This window comes from Erinaceus europaeus, chromosome 15 (assembly GCF_950295315.1).
Source record: "Erinaceus europaeus chromosome 15, mEriEur2.1, whole genome shotgun sequence".
NCBI lineage: Eukaryota > Metazoa > Chordata > Mammalia > Eulipotyphla > Erinaceidae > Erinaceus > Erinaceus europaeus.
In genome coordinates this window covers 5,170,461-5,192,099 of record NC_080176.1, presented here as the reverse complement: position 1 = coordinate 5,192,099, position 21,639 = coordinate 5,170,461, and the positions used below count along the sequence as shown (strand labels likewise).

The 21,639-nt window shown below is 57.3% G+C and overlaps 4 protein-coding genes across 5 annotated transcripts in view; 2 read left to right on the top strand and 2 right to left on the bottom strand.

Moving 5' to 3' along the window:
* FLYWCH1 (FLYWCH-type zinc finger 1) overlaps positions 1-21,639 on the top strand; it is a 133,833-nt gene that overhangs the window by 17,677 nt on the left and 94,517 nt on the right. The window lies entirely within an intron of this gene.
* Positions 3,443-5,134, bottom strand: ZG16B (zymogen granule protein 16B). The gene is made up of 4 exons (XM_007538122.3): positions 4,989-5,134; positions 4,859-4,918; positions 4,471-4,582; positions 3,443-3,848 (listed from the first exon to the last, which is right to left on the bottom strand). The coding sequence occupies exons 2-4, from the start codon at positions 4,908-4,910 to the stop codon at positions 3,485-3,487; spliced, it is 528 nt and encodes a 175-aa protein (XP_007538184.2). The 5' UTR covers positions 4,911-4,918; positions 4,989-5,134; the 3' UTR covers positions 3,443-3,484.
* Positions 6,846-12,383, bottom strand: LOC103127226 (testisin-like). The gene is made up of 6 exons (XM_060172585.1): positions 11,220-12,383; positions 11,106-11,132; positions 10,801-10,969; positions 10,364-10,635; positions 9,652-9,809; positions 6,846-9,505 (listed from the first exon to the last, which is right to left on the bottom strand). Exons 1-6 carry the CDS (start codon positions 11,284-11,286, stop codon positions 9,263-9,265), a joined length of 936 nt encoding a protein of 311 aa, XP_060028568.1. The 5' UTR covers positions 11,287-12,383; the 3' UTR covers positions 6,846-9,262.
* LOC132533062 (testisin-like) lies at positions 15,517-20,882 on the top strand. Of its 2 annotated transcripts, none has more exons than XM_060172584.1 (8): positions 15,517-15,739; positions 17,107-17,223; positions 17,292-17,321; positions 17,424-17,450; positions 17,582-17,747; positions 18,170-18,453; positions 20,313-20,467; positions 20,578-20,882. In XM_060172584.1, exons 2-8 carry the CDS (start codon positions 17,145-17,147, stop codon positions 20,809-20,811), a joined length of 975 nt encoding a protein of 324 aa, XP_060028567.1. In that variant the 5' UTR covers positions 15,517-15,739; positions 17,107-17,144; the 3' UTR covers positions 20,812-20,882. The 2 variants fall into 2 exon arrangements, with proteins under 2 accessions (XP_060028567.1, XP_060028566.1); XM_060172583.1 differs by having other exon boundaries at positions 15,517-15,860.

Genomic DNA, 21,639 nt, shown 5'->3' with positions numbered 1-21,639 from the left:
AATTTATTTATTCCCCTTTGTTGCCCTTGTTATTTTTTGTTGTTGTGGTTATTATTGTTGTTGTTATTGATGTCATTGTTGCGCCACGTGCGCTTAACCTGCTGCGCTACCGCCAGACCCCCCCCTTTTTTAATGTTTTATTTATTAATGAGAAAGGAAGAAAGAGAGAAAAAAGCAGATGTCACTCTGGTACATGTGCTACCAGGAATTGAACTTGGGACTTCATGCTTGAGAGTCCATTGCTTTATCCACTACGCCACCTCCCGGACCACGACTTTATTACCTTTTACAAAAGGATCAGTGCCAGCGTCCACATGGCCTCCCCAGTCACCCCAAGCCCTCACCTGAGCAGAGGGAGGTGTCCGGCTACAGGAAACTAGCTGGAGTCTCTGACCCTCCGCAGGAGCAGCGGGAGTGGAAGTGTCCCCACATATACTGACAGGGATGGACAGGGAGGACACAGAGGAAGGAGACCGCTGTGGAGAGGCCAGCTGGGGGAAGGGGCACTCAGCAAGGGGTGCATGTTAAGGGGCACATGGGTGATCTTCCTGGAACCCTTTAAAAAATTTTATTATATTTACTTATTTGATAGAGACAGCCAGAAATTGAGAGAAAGAGGGAGGGAGAGAGAGACACCTGCAGCACTGCTTCACCACTAGTGAAGCTTTCCCCCTGCAGGTGGGGACCAGAGGCTTGAACCTGGATCCTTGCTCACTGTAACATATGTGCTCAGCCAGGTGTGCCACCACCTGGCCCCCTCCCTGGAACCCTTTTAAAAAGCAGCAGTTGGGAGTCGGGCAGTAGCACAGTGGACTAAGCGCAGGTGGTGCAAAGTGCAAGGACCGGCTTAAGGATCCTGGTTCGAGCCCCCGGCTCCCCACCTGCAGGGGTGTGGTTTCACAAGCGGTGAAGCAGGTCCGCAGGTGTCTATCTTTCTCTCCCCCTCCTCTCTCCATTTCTCTCTGTCCTATCAATAACAACAACAATAAAAAACAAGGGCAACAAAAGGGAATAAATAAAATAAGTAGTTTAAAAAGCAGCAGCTGAAAAAAAAAATAAATAAAATAATTTAAAAAGCAGCAGCTGAGGGTTGCTTTTTATGGTGTGACATACCCGGTAGAACATACATGTCACTGTGCACAGGGACCCTGGTTTGAGCCCCGGCTCCCCACCTGCAGGGGGGCACTTCATGAGCGTTGAAGCAGGTCTGCAGGTATCTCCATTTCTGTCTCTCTCTTTCCCTCTCCCCTCTCAATTTCTTTCTGCCCTATCAAGTAAAATAGAAATAAAATTAAATTTTAAAAAAGGCCGTTGGAGGGTGGCAGGCGGTAGCACAGTGGGTTAACCACACATGGCGTAAAGTGCAAGGACTGGTGGAATGATCCCGGTTCGAGCCCCCAGCTCCCCACCTGCAGGGGAGTCGCTTCACAGGCAGTGAAGCAGATCTGCAGGTTTCTGTCTTTCTCTCCCTCTCTCCATCTTCTCCTCCTCTCTCCATTTCTCTCTGTCCTATCCAACAACGACGACATCAATAACAACGATAATAATAACCACAACAGTGGTAAAACAACCAGGGTAACAAAAGGGAAAAAATGGCCTCCAACAGCAGTGGATTCATGGTGCAGGCACTGAGCCCCGGCAATAACCCTGGAGGCCAAAAAAAAAAAAAAAACCAGGCTGTTGGAGCAGTGGAATCATAGTACAGCTACTAAGCTCCAGTGGTAACTTGGTGGCAAAAATAACTAAATATACAAATCAATGGCTAAGCATGTCTCTTCTCTACCTTGTCCTTAAACTTTCAGCCTTCAGACCGCAAGGCTTGAGCATCTGTGGTTCAAACACTCAGCCCACAATTTGAAAAAAGAATCTATTCATTTATTTATTTTTACCAGAGCACTGCTCAGTTATAGCTTATGGTGGTGTGGGGGATTGAACGTGGAACCTTGGAATCTCAAACATGAAAGCCTTTTTGCAACACCATTATGCTGTCTCCCCAGCCCTTGAATTTCATCTTTTTATTATTTTTTAATATTTATTTATTAATTTTTCCCTTTTTGTTGCCCTCATTGTTTTATTGTTGTAGTTATTATTGTTGTTGTTATTGATGTCGTCACTGTTGGATAGAACAGAGAGAAATGGAGAGAGGAGGGGAAGACAGAGAGGGGAGAGAAAGAGAGACACCTGCAGACCTGCTTCACTGCCTATGAAGCGACTCCTCTGCAGGTGGGGAGCCGGGGGCTGGAACCGGGGTCCTTACAGCAGTCCTTGTGCTTCGCGCCACCTGCGCTTAACCTGCTGCACTACCGCCCAACTCCCTCTTTTTTTTTAAGTGCTGTTTATTTTGGGGAGTGGGGACATCTGCCCAAGGTGCCAGGGACCAAGCTCAATGATAGGTGTGCACCCCAAAGCCTCAGGACCCCACCCCACATCCACCCCCACCCCCACTTCAGCTGCTCTGTCCAGGCTGCTGGAGCAGACCATCTGGGCCTGGGCATCGGCCCGGGGAAGCTGGGGGTTTCAGGCTGATTTCTGTGGGTGTCTGTGCCATGCCCTCTCCACTCCTGGGGAACCTCCACGCCCCCACCTGCCCAGTGACGGCTGGGCTGCACACACAGGCCCTTTGTCTTCTGTGACTTGATGGAGGCTTTAGCAACTTAGCGTTGACAGCTGCTTCCCCTGAGCCCAGGGCTCCCTGCTGCGGCCCAGCCCAAGGCTCTGCTAGGAGGGGCACACTGGCCTCCACTACCCTGGTGGCCCCTGACGAGCCAGGGACAGCGAGGGGCCTGGCAGGAGCCCTGCCACTCCTCCACCCACACACAGTGCCGCGTCTATCCCACGGTCAGCCTGGACCTGCAGTACTCTGGAACGCAGACCTTCACCACCAGCATGTGGGGCAGGGCTGCAGAGAAGCGTGACCCTGGGGCTAGGGTGACCTCCTCTTGCTCCCCTCTGGCCACTTCTCTCACCCAGTCTTTGGGACATTTCTGTACATTGCCCATTCTAGGAAGGTCTCCCTGACGCACACCCCCACTCCCTCCTCTGGGTAGATGCCCTGGGAGTGTCCACACCAATGTAGAAGCCACCACCAGTGTTTCTTCATTTGTTCCCCACTGGACCCCTTTAGCTGGCTGGCCGGCCGCTTTGCACCCTGCTGCCGAGGGGAGTCCCACGTGGCCCCAGCCTTGGCAAGTGTGCACCCCTTTAGGAAGATGTATGTGTGAGTGAGCAGACAGGCTGCCCCTGCCTGCACAGCCAGACCGCTAGGGAGTGTGTACATTAGTGGTTGGAAATCTGGGGTCTGCGTGGGGACAGCTCTGTCACAAGGCCTGGAGAGGCGCCTTCTGTCTTCCCCTCCCAGCAGCCCCAGCCTCGCCCTCCAAGGCCAGTGCCCTGCAAGGGCCAGACCCAGAGACACGCCTGGACACGGCCTTGGTGCAGTTTCATTTATTGGTCGTCAGACTCGGGCCCCCAAACCTATGGGCCTTTAAGAAGTAGTAGATGGGGCAGAGGTGGATTCTGAGGGAGGGGTCATGGAGTCATACTCCTGGACCAGAGGGAAGTTCCAGCCAAAGCCGATTTTCGAGATGCCCAGGGGCCCACAGTGGCCGTACAGACTGGTGAGCACCTTCCCGGTCAGGGGGTTCCCAGATTTGAACTTGTGCCCCTCCCGACTCCCAAAGGGGATCCGTCGGCCCCAGCTGGTGGTGACGACCAGCGAGAGGATGTAGATCTTGAAGTCGCCCTCGATGGAAACCACGTACTCGCCTTCCTCCAGCGTCAGCAGCTGCCTGATGGGCCCCTCGTGGCAGTAGACCTCGCTCCAGTAGGACTCTATCCTCACCCTGAACCTGGAGCAACACGGGAGAGGCGGTTGGATCCGGGGTCTGGGGCTTCCCCCAGCCACCCCAGACCCTAGTGTCCCGGTCTGCACGTGGGGGATGAGTGCTGGGAGCAGTCACAGAGGCCCCTGCGTGGGTCCTGGGCAGGCAGGTAACTCCCCGGGCCCATCACCATCTCTGTGCCCCCTGGGGCCCCTCCTTCCTGGTGTGTGAGGCCAGAAGTGCAGATTCAATCCCCTCCACCTCCAGTGAGGATGCCACCCACTCTCCACTCACTGAGCCCAGCCTGTGTCCCCTCTGCTACTTCTCTCCCCCCCTCTCTCCCCCTCCTCTTCAGTCCCTCTTCCCTCTTTTCCCCTCCCCCCTCCCCTTCCTTCTCCCCTTCCCCTCCTTCTTCACTGCTCTCTCCCCATATCCCTGGGGGGGGGGGGCAGGAGCTGAGCTGGATGAGGGCTGAGGGCAGAGACACCAGATCCTCCCTGCAAGACCCAGAAAGCAATGGCGCCAGGGGGCCCGAGGCAGGAGTGACAGCAGCTCCGGACTGAGGGCTCAGCCCCTCTGAGAGCCCTGGCAAGCCCAGGAGGGCACTTGGAAGAGTCCCCCACTGTGGCCTGAGCGCCCCCCAACTCACCCCTTCAATATGCCGATAGCGCTGTAGTAGAACTCTATGGCATTGATGTCATTCAGGTTGTCCTCAGGCATGTAGAAGTCGCTGCCCAGCCATGTCCCCTTTCCGTACATCTCTGGCCAGGGACACAAAGCCATGTGCCACCACCATCAGCTCAGTGCCACCCGGGCACAGACAGAACAGGCCTGTCACTAGGGCACACGTGCGGTGACCCAGTCCCGGTGACAGAAAGGATGACCCAGACCTCGGGTGACAGGAGGAGTGGCCCTGTCCCGCGTGACAGAAAGGGTGGCCCACATCGCAGGTGACAGGAGAGGGGCCCAGGTGACAGAGTGGTGGCCCAGACGGCAAGTGATGTGTACCCTAGACCCCGGTGACGGGAGGGACTCACCCCCCGCCCAGCAGGAGCCAGTCCACAGCAGCAGGCACAGCCACAGCAGCATGTCGGCGCCTGGGAGAGGATGGGACACAGGTTCAGGGGGGCCCTCCCCGGCCCGCCCAGGAGGGCTGCAGCACCTTACCTGGCAGGAAGCTTGTTGCCCAGTGCTGTTGCCACCTGCCACCGGCCTTTATACCCTCCTGGGCTCCGGGCTCCCCTCCAGGAGGAAGGAGCGAGGGGCCTGGGGGTTCTTCCTGGGGACACCCCCTGCCGGACGCGCTGTGTTTGCTGTCCTGGCTGGTGGCTTACACAAACACCGCAGAGCAGTGACGGCCTGTCCCTGTCACTTCTGGGCTTCTGCTGAGTGCCTGGGCGCCATCTTGACCTCAGGGTGGGGCTCAGAGAACCAGGCAGGTGCCCCAGAAGCGGGGCAAGCCAGGTGCCCATAGCAGACGAGGGGGCTGCTGTGTGGACCCCATGTCAGGCTCCGGTGGAGAAGGGGATACCCTGAGCTCCAGCTGACTCCCAGTGGCCAGAGGACCCTGGGCTCCCCACACTGACCCACAACTCCTCTGTCAAGAGCCTGGCACAGCTCCGGGCTGCCCCTGCTGCCTCTGTGTGCTTCCCTGGCTTGATCTGAAGTGAAGAACTAGAATGCTCCTGGCAGGCCGGGCAGGGCCTGGGTGCAAGCATGGCAGGGCTCCTCGGAGGAAGCTCCTGACCGAGATCCAGGGGGCTGTGAGGGCGCCATCAGAATGCGAGGAAAAAGGGTGCAGAGCGTGACCTTGGGGTGGGCAGATTCATGTGGGACTTGGTGGGCAGTGGAGCCAGAGCTGGGGCTGCGATGGCTCCCGGGGAACCCCCAACTGTGACTCTGGGCAGGGGGCCGCCCCTGTGGCCAGGCACCTGCTTGCCCATGGCCCAGCTAGGAGCATTGCTGGTGTCTCTTGTGCTCCCTCTCCCTCCCCCTCTCCCCCTCCTTATTAGATAGAAACAAAAATCAAGTGGAAGGGAGAAGTAAGGAGTGAAAAAGAGACACTTGCAGCCCTGCTTTACCACTTATGAAGCTTCCCCCCTGCAGGTGAGGACCAGGGGCTCAAACCCAGGTCCTGACGCATCGTAATATGTTCGGCCTACCAGGTACCACACAACCATCTGACCCCTGGCTGCGTTTCTAAATGGGGAGGGGCTGATCAGAAGAGAAGGAGTGTTTTATGTTGCCATATTTATGACCTGGTAGCAGAGGACAGGCCCTGCAAGCACGAGGTCCTAAGCTCGATTCCTTGCACTGTATATACCCAGGCCACACTCTGGTCTTCTCTCCCTCTTGTTAATAATTTTTTCCACCAGGGTTATTGCTGAAAATCAGCACCTGGACAAGGAACCTACCACTTCTGGCGGCCACTCCTCCACCTCACCCTTTCCCCCACCTTTTTTTTCCCCCTTTTATTAGATACAGAGAAATTGAGAGAGAAGTTACAGAGGGAAAGACACAGACACCTGCAGACCTACTTCACTGCTCATGAAGTGTCACTTCTGCAGGCAGGGAATGGGAGCTCAGACCCAGATCCTTGCCCATGGTAAAGTATGCACTTAGCCAAGTAGGTCACCACCTGTTCCTCCCCTTTCATAACAGTTTTTTAAATAAAATATGTTGGCATTTGGGAGATAGCACAGTAGTTCTGCAAAAGACTCTCATGCCTGAGACTCTAGAGTCCCAAATTTAATTCCCAGCACCATTGTAAGTCAGATCAGAGTACTGCTCTGGTATAAATAAATAAATAAATAAATAAATAAATGGCCAGGCGGTAGCACAGCAGATTAAGCGCACATGGCGCAAAGCACAACGACCGGCATAAGGATCCTGGTTTGAGCTCGCAGCTCCCCACCTGCAGGGAGTCACTTTACAAGTGGTGAAGCAGGTCTGCAGGTGTCTGTCTTTCTCTCCCCCTCTCTGTCTTGCCCTCCTCTTTCAATTTCTCTCTGTCCTATCCAATAACAATGACAGCAATAACAACAATAAATAACAAGGGCAGGGGAGTCGGGTGGTAGTGCAGCGGGTTAAGTGCACGTGGCGCAAAGCACAAGGACCAGCATAAGGATCCTGGTTCGAGGCCCTGGCTCCCCACCTGCAGGGGAGTCGCTTCATAGGCAGTGAAGCAGGTCTGCTGGTGTCTATCTTTCTCTCCCCCTCTCTGTCTTCCCCTCCTCTCTCCATTTCTCTCTGGCCTATACAATGACAACATCAATAACAATAATAACTACCACAACAATGAAAAACAAGGTCAACAAAAGGGAAAATAAATATAAAAAATTTAAAAAAACAACAACAAGGTCTCCAGGTGTAGTGGATTCGTAATGCAGGCATCAAGCCCCAGCAATAACCCTGGAGGCAAAAATAAATAAATAAAATAAATATAAATAAATAAATATAAACTATTTTAACTATTTTGGGCCTTACATGATGATTTCAATGCTCCCAGGCCCATGTCTTCATTCTTTTTACTTTCAATAGCAAGAGAGATGAGGAGGGAGACAGAGAAAACGAGAACACTCTAACACCAGAGCTTCCTCTGTTGCTCAGGCTTGAACCTGAATCACAGTCGCAGCAGTGAATGAACAGAACCAACCAGGTGAGTGATCTCCCGGCTCTCAGTAGATACATTTCCAAAAGGGAACTGTGTCCCCCACCCCCGCCCCGCTGGCTGGGCCACAGGGCAGCACTGGGCTGTCCGGTGACGCCCCCTCCCCCTGCCACCCAGGAGGCCTGAGCTGTGTGCCCCATGGCCCTTCACCCCACCATCAGCAGTCCTGGGGAAGGCGGCAGGGCACCGGTCTCCCCAGGGAGTGCTGAAAGACCAGATGCTTCCAGACTGCTGTTGTAGGGGAGGCCAGCTCCCTACCCTGTGAATGTGGGCAGTGCCCCCACCCGCTGCAGGAGGCCAAGGAGGAAGAGGTGGGAGGAGTCCCAGCACACAAAAGGGACTGTGTCCCGCCTGTCTTGCTCTGGGAACCTGTGCAGGTAGTGCTGCCAATCCAGGCCAACTCAGGCGTCTTTCCAGCCCTGGGGGGTGTGGGGGGGACACGGAGAGATGCCCAGAGGGAGGGTCTGTCTGGGCCAGGACTCCAGGAAGCAGTGCTGGGCCACAGCAGAAAAAAGACATGTTGCTGACTGGGACAGAGGGGCCAGGAGAGAAGGAGAGAGGGGCCTGGACAGAGGGACAGAGCAGATGAGACCGAGGGGGCTGGACACAGAAGCTGGGACAGAGGGGCCAGGTTGGAGGGGCCAATATCAGGAGGTTGGCATGTCAAAGGTCAGGAGAGAGGACTAAGGATGTTGCAGGCCAGTGGTCCCAAGGTGCAGAACACGCAGCTCACACACTCTGAGGCACACACCGCCCAGCTCCCCACAGCACACGCAGGATGCCCTGACCTGGTTCCAAGTGGGTCCTGGGCTTAAGATCTGGAAACACAACACAGGCTCTTTGTGCCCAGGGATCAGGGCTCCCAGAGGGGGATTAGGGAGCTCTGAGGAAGCCAAAATCCCTCAAAGGGCAGACAACTCAGACCTCCCTCCCAGACCTGAACAATAGGGCCTTCTGCAGCTAAGGCCCTGGGCCAGCAGGCCTGTGCCTGGAGCTGGGGCTGGCTCCCTCTCTGTCCCCCTGAGGGACATCTCTTCAGGTCTGTGGGCAGATGGATGGTCTACCTCCTTGGGTCATTCTCTGAGGGCCCATTTACAGCTGGGGGCCGCCAGGTGCCTGGGTCCCCACAATAGTGACCCAGGAGGCAGCCTCACAGTCCTGGCTTCCTCCTGGAAGCTGGAGTCACTGAACGCGCAAGCTAGGCCCTCCTCCAAGCCCAGCTCCCTGTCTTCCTGCTCAGGCCAGACTGGCTCCGGTGCTCAGAGCCCCATAGGAACCTCCTCTCTGTTTCCTTCCCTTCCAGCCTCAGTTTCCCCACTCCCCAAGGCAGCTTCCTGTGTCACCTAAGGGGCAACCAACCCACACCCCAGCCTGAGTCAGGGGCTTTGTGAGGAGCCCACAGACCTGGCGCACCTGGTAGTGTGTGATGGGCACTGGCCTGACCTGGGGGGCTGCCCCCGGGGACCCCCCTCCGGCTTCCCAGACCCCACGAGCCAGGCCTGTGCCCTTCCAGGAGCCCCTTGCCCTCCCTGCCCAGGCCTCTACGCCCTGGCAGCCTGGGCTGGGCCTCGGGGGACCGACACCTGGCCACAACAACAGAGGGGGTCAGGGCTGGGGCTGATGTGGAGGGCAGAGATGGGTGTTGGGTGCTGAGGAAGGGTTTGGGGTGCCGGGCAGGAAGGGGGGAAGGGGGCGGGCCCAGACACTCGGCTCCAAGGGAGTCAGCCAGCACACAGCAGCCTTGTTTATTAGACGGAGGTCCCGCCTGGGCTCAGGGCCACAGGGGCAGGGGCAGGCTGGCCACGGCGCAGAGCAGGGGCAGCAGCAGGGCCGGGCCCGGGGCAGTGGGCCCGGGGCCACCGTCCAGCACCTGTTTGATCCAGTAGAAATAGTCGCTGACGTTCACGTAGATGCCGGGCCGATTGGGGACGGCACAGCCCTCTCCGCGGCTCACGACGCCCACCTGCACCCAGTGCCCTTGGTCTTCACAGACCAGCGGGCCGCCCGAGTCGCCCTGGGGAGCAGCGACGCGACGCTGAGAGCGGGCCCTTGGGGTGGAGAGCTGGTGGGCAGGTGGGTGAGGACCCCACCCCTCCCCAGGGAGTGAGCTCAGGGGAGAGCCAGGTGGCGGCTGGCAGGTGGGTGCGGGCATGGCCTCACCCAGCAGCTGTCTCTGCTGCCGTCCTCCGTGCCGGCGCAGAACTGGCTTTGCAGGTCCCGGTAGGTGGGTTTGTGCCATAGGTACTCGCACCTGCTCTCGTTTAGCACTGAGACTTGCGCCTGGACCAGTGGCCCCTGATTCGGCACCATCCCACTTTCTGGCGGGAGGAGGAGAGAAAGGAGAGGCCCTGAGCCCTGCACCCTGCTTCCTCCTTGAGGCAGGGACACCCCTCACGCTCAGGGGGAAGCTGACATGGGACATCCCTGGATGGCCCCCCTCAGCTGAGAGACTCCAAGAGGCCACAGCCAAGAACAAGGACCAAGGGGGACAGCACACCAGGATGCAGCTGTCAGGCCCAGGGTGGACAGCCAGGAGACTGCTGACACCTGTGGCTAGGAGCCCAGGGGACACCCTGAGAGGCACGGGGAGCGTCACCACTCCAGGGACACCCAGAGACAGGGAACGGGGACCCCTGGAGGGAGACAGGTGACCCTGGCCAGCTGTGTCTGCCTTGAAGGGACACCTGGGAGGGACACCGTTTTGGCACTTGTGAAGCTTCCCTCCTGCAGGTGGGGATCAGGGGCTTGAACCCAGGTCCTTGCTTGTGATAATGTGTGTGCACACGCTACCACATGGCCTCCACCCCCTCACTCCTGCCCCAAGTACCCAAGTACCGTGGCTCCCAGACCTGCTGGCCCAGCATGTCCTCACCCGTCATCCCCCAGCCGGTGATCCAGCAGTCCTCGCGGTTGATGAACTCGGCCGACGTGTTCTTGACGCAGACGGGGTAGATGTACCGGGAGAAGCGCACGTTGCTGGACAGGCGCAGCAGCACGATGTCGGTGATGGTGGCCTCATGCTGCAGCGGGTAGCTGATGATGCTTTGCAGGCGGTAGCGGTTCAGCTGCCTCCCCCAGGCCCAGGAGGGCAGCACTGCCAACGTGTCACCAAACTGCACCTTCCAGAGGGAGGGGTTCGTGAACCTGCGGGGCAGAGGGTGGGGCCAAGAGAACCACCAGAAAAGGTCGGAGCCCGGGCACCGCAGGCTCAGGACAACCCCCTTCACCACCACTGCAGCTGCCCAGGTGGGTGGGTGCGTGGGTCGGGGGCAACAGACCCAGGCCGGCAACTGCACCCCACTGACTCACTCGTGGTGGAAGCAGTGCGAGGCGGTGAGCGCCCAGCTCTGGCTGAGCAGGGTGACCCCACACACGTGCACATCGCCTTTCTGCAGGCTGCCCATCCAGGGCCAGGTCCCCTGGGCAGCAATTTTCCCACCCTTGATGCGATTCCTTGCAGTGGTCAGGCCACAAGGCACTGTGGGACAGACAGACACACACACACAGAGACCAGATCTACAGGGTGGTGCTGTAGGACCAGGGCCCCGCCTGTGTGCTTGTGGAGGCTCCAGGGGGAGGGTTCTGGGGACCCACCGCCACCCAAGGCCAGGTACCTGAGATAAAGGAGGAGTCATCTGTGCCTGGGGAGAGGAGAGAAAGATGAGGGGGGGTCTGCGCTGGGCCCCGCCCCGCCCCCACACCCAGAACCCGCGGACACCTGCACCCACCCTGTGTGTCTGGCGCCATGGGCACCCAGAGAGTCAGCAGCAGCAAACATATGGTTCCAGCGGCCATGGCCTCCTCCAGCTGCCGGCGCCACCTCGGCTTCTGCGGCAGGGTCCCCCCAGCACGGGGCGCCCCTGGGGGACAGAGGCAGAGCCCTGCGACCCCCCCAGGGCTCCTCCCCTTGACCTTTGACCCAGAACACCCAGCTTTTTCTGGACCTGTGTGGGGTGGACACTGGGCTGACTGGACACGCCTGTGTGCTGGGTTCCCCCCTCCTCCCCCAAAGGCGGAGCCAAACCCACACACATGCAGGGTCCCTCAGCCCAGCTACTGGGCCTAGGCCCCAGGCTTGGAGAGGCTGAGCAGGGCCTGGCAGCAGGAAAGGAGGCAAATGGGCAGAGGGCTGGTGTCTGAGCATTTAAGAAACCCTTTTCCCAGGGTCTGGGAGGTGGTGCAGTGGATAATCATTGGACTCTCAAGCATGAGGTCCTATGTTCAATCCCCAGCAGCACATGTACCAGAGTGATGTCTGGTTCTCTCTCTCTATCATTTTCCATGAATCAATAAATAAAATCTTTAAAAAAGAGAGAGAGAGAAAAGAAACTCTTCTCCCTTCCTCTCTCAATTTCTCTCTGTCCTATTGAGTAAAATGAGAAGAAGAAGAAAAAAAAAATAAGGCCACCAGGAGCGGTGGATTTATAGTGCAGGCACAGAGCTTCTTCAATAACCCTGGAGTTAAAAAGAAAAAAAAAAAAAGCGGTCTGGAGGTAGCACTGTGGATAAAGCACTAGACTCTCCAGCATAAGGTCCTGAATTTTGATCCCCAGCAGCACATGTACCAGAGTGATGTCTAGTTCTCTCTCTCTCCTCCTACCTTCCTAATAAAGACATAAATCTTAAAAAAGAAAAAAGAAGAAGAGGAGGAAGAGGAGGAAGGAGAAGAAGAAATGAGAAGAAAAAGAAGAAGTGGTCCAGGAGGTGGCGCAGTGGACAAAGCATTGGATTCTCAACCATGAGGTCCTGAGTTCGAGCCCCGGCAGCACATGTGCCAGAGTGATGTCTAGTTCTTTCTCTCTCTCCTCCTATCTTTCTCATGAATAATTAAATAATTTTATTAATTAATTTATTTATTTATTATAATTTTCTTTTACCAGAGCACTGATCAGCTCTGGTTTACAGTGGTGCAGGGGATTGAACCTGGGACTTCGAAGTCTCAGGCATGACAGTCTGTTTTGCATAACCATTATGCTATCTACCCCAGCACAATAAATTCTTTAAAAAAGGGGGGGGGGAGTTGTAGCGCAGTGGGTTAAGTGCGCGTGGCACAAAGCACAAGGACCGGCATAAGGATCCTGGTTTGAGTCCCCAGCTCCCCATCTGCAGGGGAGTCGCTTCACAGGCGGTCAAGCAGGTCTGTAGATGTCTGTCTTTCTCTCCTTCTCTCTGTCTTCCCCTCCTCTCTCCATTTCTCTCTGTCCTATCCAACAACAACATCAACAACAATAATAACTACAACAGCAAAACAACAAGGGCAACAAAAGGATATAAATAAATATAATTAATAAATAAATAAATAAACTTTAATAAAAGAAGAAAAGGGGGCCAGGTGGTGGCGCACCTGGTTGAGCCCACATGCTACAGTGCGCAAGAACCCAGGTTTGAGCTCCCGGTTCCCATCTACAGGGGGAAAGCTTCACAAGTGATGAAGCAGGGCTGCAGGTGTCTCTCTGTCTCTCTCCCTCTCTGTCACCCCCTTCCCTCTTGATTTCTGGCTGTCTCTATCCAATTAATAAATAAAAATAATTAAAATTATTTAAAAAGAAGGAATCGGGTGGTAGCACAGCGAGTTAAGCGCACATGGTGCAAAGCACAAAGATCGGCGTAAGGATCCTGGTTCAAACCCCAGCTCCCCACCTGCAGGGGAGTCGCTTCACAAGCAGTGAAGCAGGTCTGCAGGTGTCTGTCTTTCTCTCCCCCTCTCTGTCTTCCCCTCCCCTCTCCATTTTTCTCTGTACTATCCAACAATGATGACAATAATAACTACAACAATAAAAAGGGCAACAAGTGGTCTGGGAGGTGGCACAGTGGACAAAGCATCAGACTCTCAAGCATGAGGTCCTGAGTTCAATCCCTGGCAGCACAAGTGCCAGAATGATGTCTGGCTCTTTCTCTCTCCTCCTATCTTTCTCATTAATAAATAAATAAAATCTAAAAAAAAAGAAGTCATTTTTAAAAAGGGGGGCAACAAAAAAGAACAAATAAATATTTAAAACTTGAAGAAAAAAAATAAAGGAGAAAATAAACACTTTAGTCAAAAGCCTGAATCCTAAAGTGTCCCTGCAGTGGCACAGCTGAGGCTAGGAGAAAGGTCCACGTATAGAAGCCAAGGTCCACTTGGAGGAATGAACCCAGAGCTTGGCACATGCGTGACATGGCTGAGCCCCAATCTGACGTACATAAGGAAGTGAGAAGGGCAGGGAGTCTGGCGGTAGCATAGCAGGCTAAGCACATGTGGTGCTAAGCACATGTGGTGCAAAGCACAAGGACCAGTGTAAGGATCCCAGTTCAAGCCCCCGGTTCCCCACCTGCAGGGGGGTCACTTCATAGGCGGTGAAACAGGTCTGCAGGTGTCTATCTTTCTCTCCCCCTCTCTGTCTTACTCCCATCTCTATTTCTCTCTGTCCTAGCCAACAATGACGACATCAATAACAACGATAATAACTACAACAACAATAAAAAAAGGGAAGCAAAAGGGAAAATAACTTAAGTAAATACAATAAAAAATTTTTTAAAAAAGAGTGAGAAGGGGAGACAGACAGAGGGAGAGACAGACACTGCAGCACACTCAACCACCCACCCAATCTGTGGGGCTCCCATTGGTGCCGGGGCTGGGACTAGGGCCTCAGTGTTTGAGGTTGCCCAGCCCCCTGGTGGCTTTTCTGTTCTGGCTTAACCCCTGTGGGCACTGGTGCTGGTGCCCAGGACAAAGAGGACAGGCTGTGACACTTCCCATGTCAGCCTTCCCCCCAACCCAGCCAGAATCAAACCCAGGCCAGGTGAGAACAACTACCATGACACAAAACATGGCGCTGTGAGACAGCACACCTGGTAGAGTGCACACTTTCCCCTCCCTGGGTTAGAGACCTGACACCACATGGGAGCTCCCCAGGTGGGCTGGTGCTCGGGTCTCTTTCTCTCTATATATCTCTCTGAAATAAAGAATAGGGCCTGGAAAGACAGCATAACAGCTATGCAAGGCTTTCAATTCCCAGCACCACTATGAGCCAGAGCTAAGCAGGGCTCTGGTTGAGTGCTATCTAGGTCTCACTAAAATAAATAAAACATTAAAAGATAAATAGAAAAGTGCAAAAAACATTTTAAAAGGGGGTCCAAGAAGTGGCTCAGTGGATAAAGCATTGGACTGTCAAGCATGAGGTCCTGAGTTCAATCCCGGCAGCACATGTACCAGAGCGATGTCTGGTTCTTTCTCTCTCTCCTATCCGTCTCATGAATAAATAAATATTAAAAAAAAGAAAGAAAGAAAAGTGCTGGAGGCGGGGAGCAGCATAGTGGTTATGCAAAGAGACTTTCATGCCTAAGGCTTCAAAGTCCCAAATTCAATCCCCAGCACCACCATAAACCAGAGCTGAGCAGTGCTCTGGTTTAAAAAAAAAAAAAAAAAAAAAGCTCTGGTAGAAAAAGGAGGGTGCCCAGCAGTGACACACCTGTTTGAACACATATGTCACCATGTTCAAGAAATCCAAGCTGAATCCCTGCCCCCCCCCCCCGCAGGGGGCAAGTCTCACGAGTAGTGAGAAGCAGGTACTGCAGGTGTCTCTATCTCCCCACAGTGCAGGCACGGAGCCCCGCAATACCACTGATGGCAAAAAAGAGAGAGAGGGGGAGAAAGGCAAGCGAGGCGCAGGGAGGCTGCCCAGCATTGTGGTGCAGGTCCTGAGTTCCTTCCCGGTGCTACATTCAAAGAGGGAAGAGCAGCTGGGGAAGTGGTGCAGCCTCAGAGCCCAGGACCTGCACACCTCAGGCTCCTGGTTCAAGCCCTGGCACCATGTGTACCAGGTGACAGGGAGCCTCAGGAGGGCTCTCTAGGGTCCTGTGTGTGTGAGGTAACCCCACAGTTTATGGCAGAACCTCAGCTCAGCGTCCCGTTGGGTGTAGTGCCAGGCCTCCCAGGGGACCCTCCCGCCCTCGCCCGTCCCCACCCCTAGCCACCATTGTCCGGAGGGGTTCCATGGTCACCAAGCACCCGCCTCAGGGCCCCAGCCTCGCCCTTCACTCTCTCCACCAGGATTCTGGTGCTCCCGAGGCCGCACTGACTCTGCACCCAGCACCCAGGCCCCACAGGGGGCATCCAGGGCCACTCCTGCCAGTCAGACTGACCCCTGCCTCGAGGGGCCTCCAGAAGCCAATGCTGGAGGGCTCGCTGCTCCTCAAATGCCGTCACTTCGCTAGCAGTGCTGGGACAGCTAGAGGGGCACTCCCTGCCAGAGCTCTGCTGGTCCCGGTGAGTGGACAGCCCTGCAGGGAGGGGGGCACCCTGCCAGACACCAGCTCAGTTTGGCCTGGAAGAGCCACCCCTCCATGCCCATCCCCAGGGGCTTGCCCCCCAGCTCAGCTGCAGCCAGGTCTGGAGTCCTTCCCAGGAAGGAGCAGGGAGGGAGGAGCTTTGGGGCAGGGAGCCAGACAGACACAGGACTTGCGGGTGAGAGGTCCTGCTGCTGGTTCTAGATACCCTGCAAGCACCCAGTGTGATCGGTGTTCTCTCTCTCTCTCTCTCTCTCCTTTCTCTCTCTGTCACTAAACAAATGTGAGCCAGAGGGACTAGCTCACTTGCTGGAGCACCTGCCCTGTCATACCAGCTAGAGTCCCCCGACTCAGAAGGCACTAAGGTGCCTGGGGAAGCTCTGGTCGCTGGTTCTCTCTCTCTCTGTCTGTCTCTCAATGGAAATGGTGTATGAGTGGTGAGGTCATACATGGGTGAGGTCCCAGCTCATCAAAAGTAAATGAAAAAAGAGGAGCCAGCACACCTAGTTGAGCACACATGTAGCCACGCACAGGGACCTGGGTTCAAGCCCCTGGGCCCCACCTGCAGGGGGGAAGCTCCACCAGCAATCAGGTCTGCAGGTGTTTTTCTCTCTCTCTCTCTGTCTCCCCTTTCCCTATTTCTGTCTTTATCCAAATAAATAATTTTTAAAAGTTTGTGAAAAAGAGATAAATCTTGGGGGCTACATGGTGGCACACCTGTTTGAGTGCACATGTTACAATGCACAAGGACCCGAGTTCGAGACTCCGGTCCCCATCTGCAGAGGGGAGGCTTTCCAAGTGGTGAAGCAGGGCTGCAGGTGTCTGTCTCTCTCCCTCTCTATCTTCCCCTCCCCTCTCGATTTCTGGCTGTCTCTATCCAATAAGTAAATAAAGATAATACACGGAAGAGAGAGAGGGAGTCGGGTGGTAGCACAGCGGGTTAAGCGCAGGTGGCACAAAGCACAAGGACTGGCATAAGGATCGCAGTTCGAGCCCCCGGCTCCCCACCTGCAGGGGAGTCCCTAGGCAGTGTAGCAGGTCTGCAGGTGTCTGTCTTTCTCTCCCCCTCTCTCTCTGTCTTCCCCTCCTCTCTCCATTTCTCTCTGTCCTATCCAACAACGACAACATCAATGACAACAACAATAACTACAACAATAAAAAACAAGTGCAACAAAAAGGGAATAAATAAATATTAAAAGAGAGAGAGAGAAAAAAATCTTAACAAAAATTACAAAGGGAAAACAAAGCACTCCAAGAAAGAACTTGTGCTGGCCACTGGCTTCTGTGCCAGGGAGGCCCCTGACCCAGCCAGTGGGGTGCCCCTGAGGCCAGCTGTATCTCCCACAGGCCTCGGCCTTGGTGTTGGCGGTACGACGTCCTGAGAGATGACCATGGGTTGGCGGGCCTGGCTGCTGCTGCTGCTGCTGCTGCTGCTGCTTGGGTGGCCACGGCCAGGGCGGCCAGGTGAGCAGGCTGCAGGTGGGGGTGGGTGGGGGTGGACAGGGCCGTGGCTCACCTGTGGCTTCCCGCAGACCTACAGGACGTGGACACTGTGCTACCAGGTAAGGCGGGGGGGGGGGGGGGGGCCTGCAGGCAGGCAGCCCAGGGGCTGGTCTTGCCCCGCAGCCAGGCCACCTCCCTCCCTGGCTCTCCTCTCTCTACAGGATACAAGAATTCTTCGCTGCTCTCCTGTGAATACTGGTCCTCCAGTTTCCCTGTCTCCACCCCAAGACTCTGGGAGCCCCCAACCCCCTCCCCTGCGGTGGGTGAGGGCTGGGTCCGGTTCCTGTGCCTCAGCTGCGGATCTGTCTGTCCATCTCAGGGCCGTGCGGCCAGCAGACAGTCCCCACTCGCATCATCGGCGGCCAGGACTCGGAGCTGGGGCGCTGGCCCTGGCAGGGCAGTTTGCGTTACTGGGACACGCACATCTGCGGGGCCAGCCTGCTCAACCGCCGCTGGGTGCTATCTGCTGCTCACTGCTTCGAGCAGTGAGTGAGGCCTTGGGGGTGCGGGAGGGTGGGGGGGACACTCCCCTCCCTGTGCCCAGGCCGGGGCTGCATCCAGGTCCTACAGCTGTGCCTGGAGGGTCTCTGTCTGTTTCCTCCAGAACACTCCATGCACTTGGGGCTTCTTGAACCTCTGCTCCCTTCCCCCCTCCCTCACAGCCTCCTCCCTTCCAGAGCTGGAGCCTATGCTGGCACAGAGCCAGAGCCTGGTCGTGGGGTGCGGTGGGATTTTTGGCAAGGGAGCTGTGTGCCCCCAACTCCCCCCTCCACTGGGGCTCTGGGAGTGCCAGAAGATCAGGCCCTGGGTGGGCTGGGTGGGGCTGTGTCCCCAGGCTGGTGCATGGGTTGGTGGGGGGAGGGGGCTGGCCTTCCAGCCTCCTTCACGGGGACCCCCCTCCCGCCAGGAGCAGCCACCCCTTTGACTGGTCGGTGCAGTTCGGGGAGATCTCCTCGTCCCCATCCTTCTTCAACCTGCAAGCCTACAACAACCGCTACCGCGTGGAGCAGATCATACTCAGCCCCCAGTTCCTGGGCACGGGGCCCTATGACATCGCCCTGCTCAAGCTGTCCTCGCCCGTCACCTACGACTCCTTTGTGCAGCCCATCTGCGTGCTGCCCTCCACGTACCAGCTGCGCAACCAGAACAACTGCTGGATCACGGGCTGGGGGGAGATCGCAGAGGACACCTGTGAGGCCGGGCGGGGGCTGAGAGGGCACCTGTGAGGCCGGGCAGGGGCTGGAAGGGCACCTGTGAGGCCGGGCGGGGGCTGGGAGGGCACCTGTGAGGCCAGGCAGGGGCTGGGAGGGCACCTGTGAGGCCGGGCAGGGGCTGGGAGGGCACCTGTGAGGCCGGGCGGGGAGCTGGAAGGGCACCTGTGAGGCCGGGCAGGGGCTGGGAGGGCACCTGTGAGGCCGGGCAGGGGCTGGAAGGGCACCTGTGAGACCGGGCGGGGGCTGGGAGGGAACCTGTGAGGCTGTGCAGGGGCTGGGAGGGCACCTGTGAGGCTGTGCAGGGGGGCTGAGGGCGCTGCCACCCAACCCCCCACACACACTGGCCTCTGTGCAGTGGGCCCTCTGGGGGGCGCTCACAGGCTCTCCTCTGCCTGCCCCACCCCTGCTTATCTCTGCCTGGAGGTGGGCCCAGAGACTAAACCGCCATGCTGTCTCCCGGTTCACCACTGACTGCAGCTGCTTCCAGCATGCCCGGCGGGCCCAGCCCCTTGGTAGACTGTGGTCCCAGACTGAGCCATCTCACCTCTCCCCCATGGGAGCTGCCACCCTTCTCTGCTAACAGCCTCTCCCTGACCCAGTGGCACCTGTCCCCAGATGCCCGAGCTGGGCAGGCTCTCCTCCTGGATGCCCAGCCCCCTCCCCTCCCCTCCATATCCCCCAGTGCAGCAGTGACTGGCAGCGTGCACCCTGCTGCTCTGAGCCCTGGCTCTCCTGGTCAGCTCTGCCCCATCCAGCTCTCAGGGTCAGCCCCTGAGCCGGGAGCTCCCTGTCTCTGACGAGAAGATAGGTTGATTCTACACACCCACCACAGTCGGCTCCCCAGCCCAGTGCCATCTCCATCTCCATCTCCATCTCCATCTCCATCTCCCCAGCCCAGTGCCATCTCCATCTCCATCTCCATCTCCATCTCCATCTCCATCTCCCCAGCCCAGTGCCATCTCCATCTCCATCTCCCCAGCCCAGTGCCATCTCCATCTCCATCTCCATCTCCATCTCCCCAGCCCAGTGCCATCTCCATCTCCATCTCCATCTCCATCTCCATCTCCCCAGCCCAGTGCCATCTCCATCTCCATCTCCATCTCCATCTCCATTTTTTTTTTTTGCCTCCAGGGTTGTCACTGGGGCTCGTGCCTGCACTAGGAACCCACTGCTCCTGGAGGCCATTTTTCCCATTTTGTTGTCCTTGTTGTTATTGTTGCTGTTGTTATTGAGTAGGACAGAGAGAAATGGAGAGAGGAGGGGAAGACAGAGAGGGAGAGAGAAAGACAGACACCTGCAGACTGGCTTCACCGCCTGTGAAGCGACTCCCCCCGGCAGGTGGGGAGCAGAGACTCGAACCGGGATCCTTACGCCGGTCCTTGAGATTCGCATCATGTACACTTGACTTGTTGCACCACCACTTGGCTCTCATCTCCATGCTTTTTATGAGAGAGAGGGAGAGAGGTTCCCCCCCATGGTGCTCCCCAGGTCAATGACATATACAGGGGACAAAGCCCCATGTCAGGCAGGGACACTGCCCAGGCCACAGAGGCTGGGGGCAGCTGAAGATCACACTGGGAGGGCCAGGAATGGGTCCTGAAGCCATGCCCGGGGGACACTATGCCTGAGCCCTTCTCCTGAAAGTGGAGGTGGTGAGGGGGAAATAGGAACCTCAAGGGGGGCCTGGGTTCAGACCCATCACCCCACCTGGGACAGGAACTGGCTTCTGCCCCAGGCAGGGGAGCCTGAGGTCAAGGGGCTGAGGCCTGTCCCTCCAGCGGGTCAGCACAGGCGCCGGGCTAAGCAGAGGCCCAGCTAACGTCCCCTCCCCTGCAGCCCTGCCGTACCCCTCCACCCTCCAGGAGGTGCAGGTGGGCATGATCAACAACTCCGTGTGCAGCCACCTGCTCTCCATGCCCGACTTCCGCCAGGACGTCTGGGGGGACATGGTGTGTGCCGGGGACGCTGAAGGCGGCAAGGACGCCTGCTTTGTGAGTGCCCCCACATCCCTCGGCCCCCTCGCCCTCATGTCACACGAGGGGGGGGGGGGTAACGGTCCCTGTGGGGCAGCTGTAAGGGGCTCAGGCGTGCTGCTCCTCAGGGCGACTCCGGGGGACCCCTGGTCTGCAAGACTCGCGGGCTGTGGGTGCAGGTGGGCGTAGTGAGCTGGGGCATCGGCTGCGGCCGCCCCAACCGGCCTGGCATCTACACCAACGTCAGCCAGCACTTCCGCTGGATCCAGTCGTTCCTCAGCGGGAGCAGCTCAGCTGGGCAGGCCCCCTGCCTCCTACTGCTGCTCGGCTCTGTGCTCTGGCTGCTGCACCCCCAGACCTGACTCGAGGACCACCCGGTCCCGCTCCTGCCTTCCGCTCATTACTAATAAAGGAGGTTGCCTGTTGGAGTGGAGGAACCGGGGCAATGAGGTTTGGGGGTTCAGTGGGGAAACCGGACAAAAGACTGGGGAGGAGAGCGTCCAGAGGCCCCACAGTGAAGGTGACCACATGCTAGCTGGAAAGAGAGGTTTGTGGTAGGCAGAGACTGTCCTTGTCCCTCAGAGAGGGCCTCCCCGGGGTGGGAGTTGGTGGAGGGGCAGCAGGGTGGCGGCCAGTCCCAGCAGCAGCCCCTTCGCTCAGGCCCCCCGTGGTCCCCAGCAGGAGGCGCTATGCTCCACTGTCCCCCACGTCTGAGGAAACTGTGCACTGGGAGGGATGTGGGGGGTCTGGCGTGGGTTGGGAGGAGACTCTCCTGCACATCTCTGCTGTAGTTGCCAGGTCCTCTGAGGCTCTCGGGGTGGTGAAGGCTGGTGGGGGTGGCACTCCAGCTGAGCCTGGGGCTGGGCCGCAGCCAGGACAGTGCGGTGGGGCAGGAGAGGCAGCAAAGGTCCTGAGACAAAGGGGCCTTGTGTGCATAGCCTGGCCTCGCCCCACCCTGCCCGCCTCCTTCTGTGCTCTCCCCAACAGACGGGGGGCCCAGAGGCTCCCCGGAATGGACAGGACGTGGTCAGGGCACCTGGACCGCAAAAACGTCAGCCCAAAACCACCAGCTTCCCGGAGAGGCTTGGGGCCAAGGGCTGGCCGCATCCCAAACCCCAACTGAGGATGGGCCAGCGACCCCCAGCCCCCTTGGGTGCCCCGCACAGCCCAGCCCGGGGCTGGGCCAGACC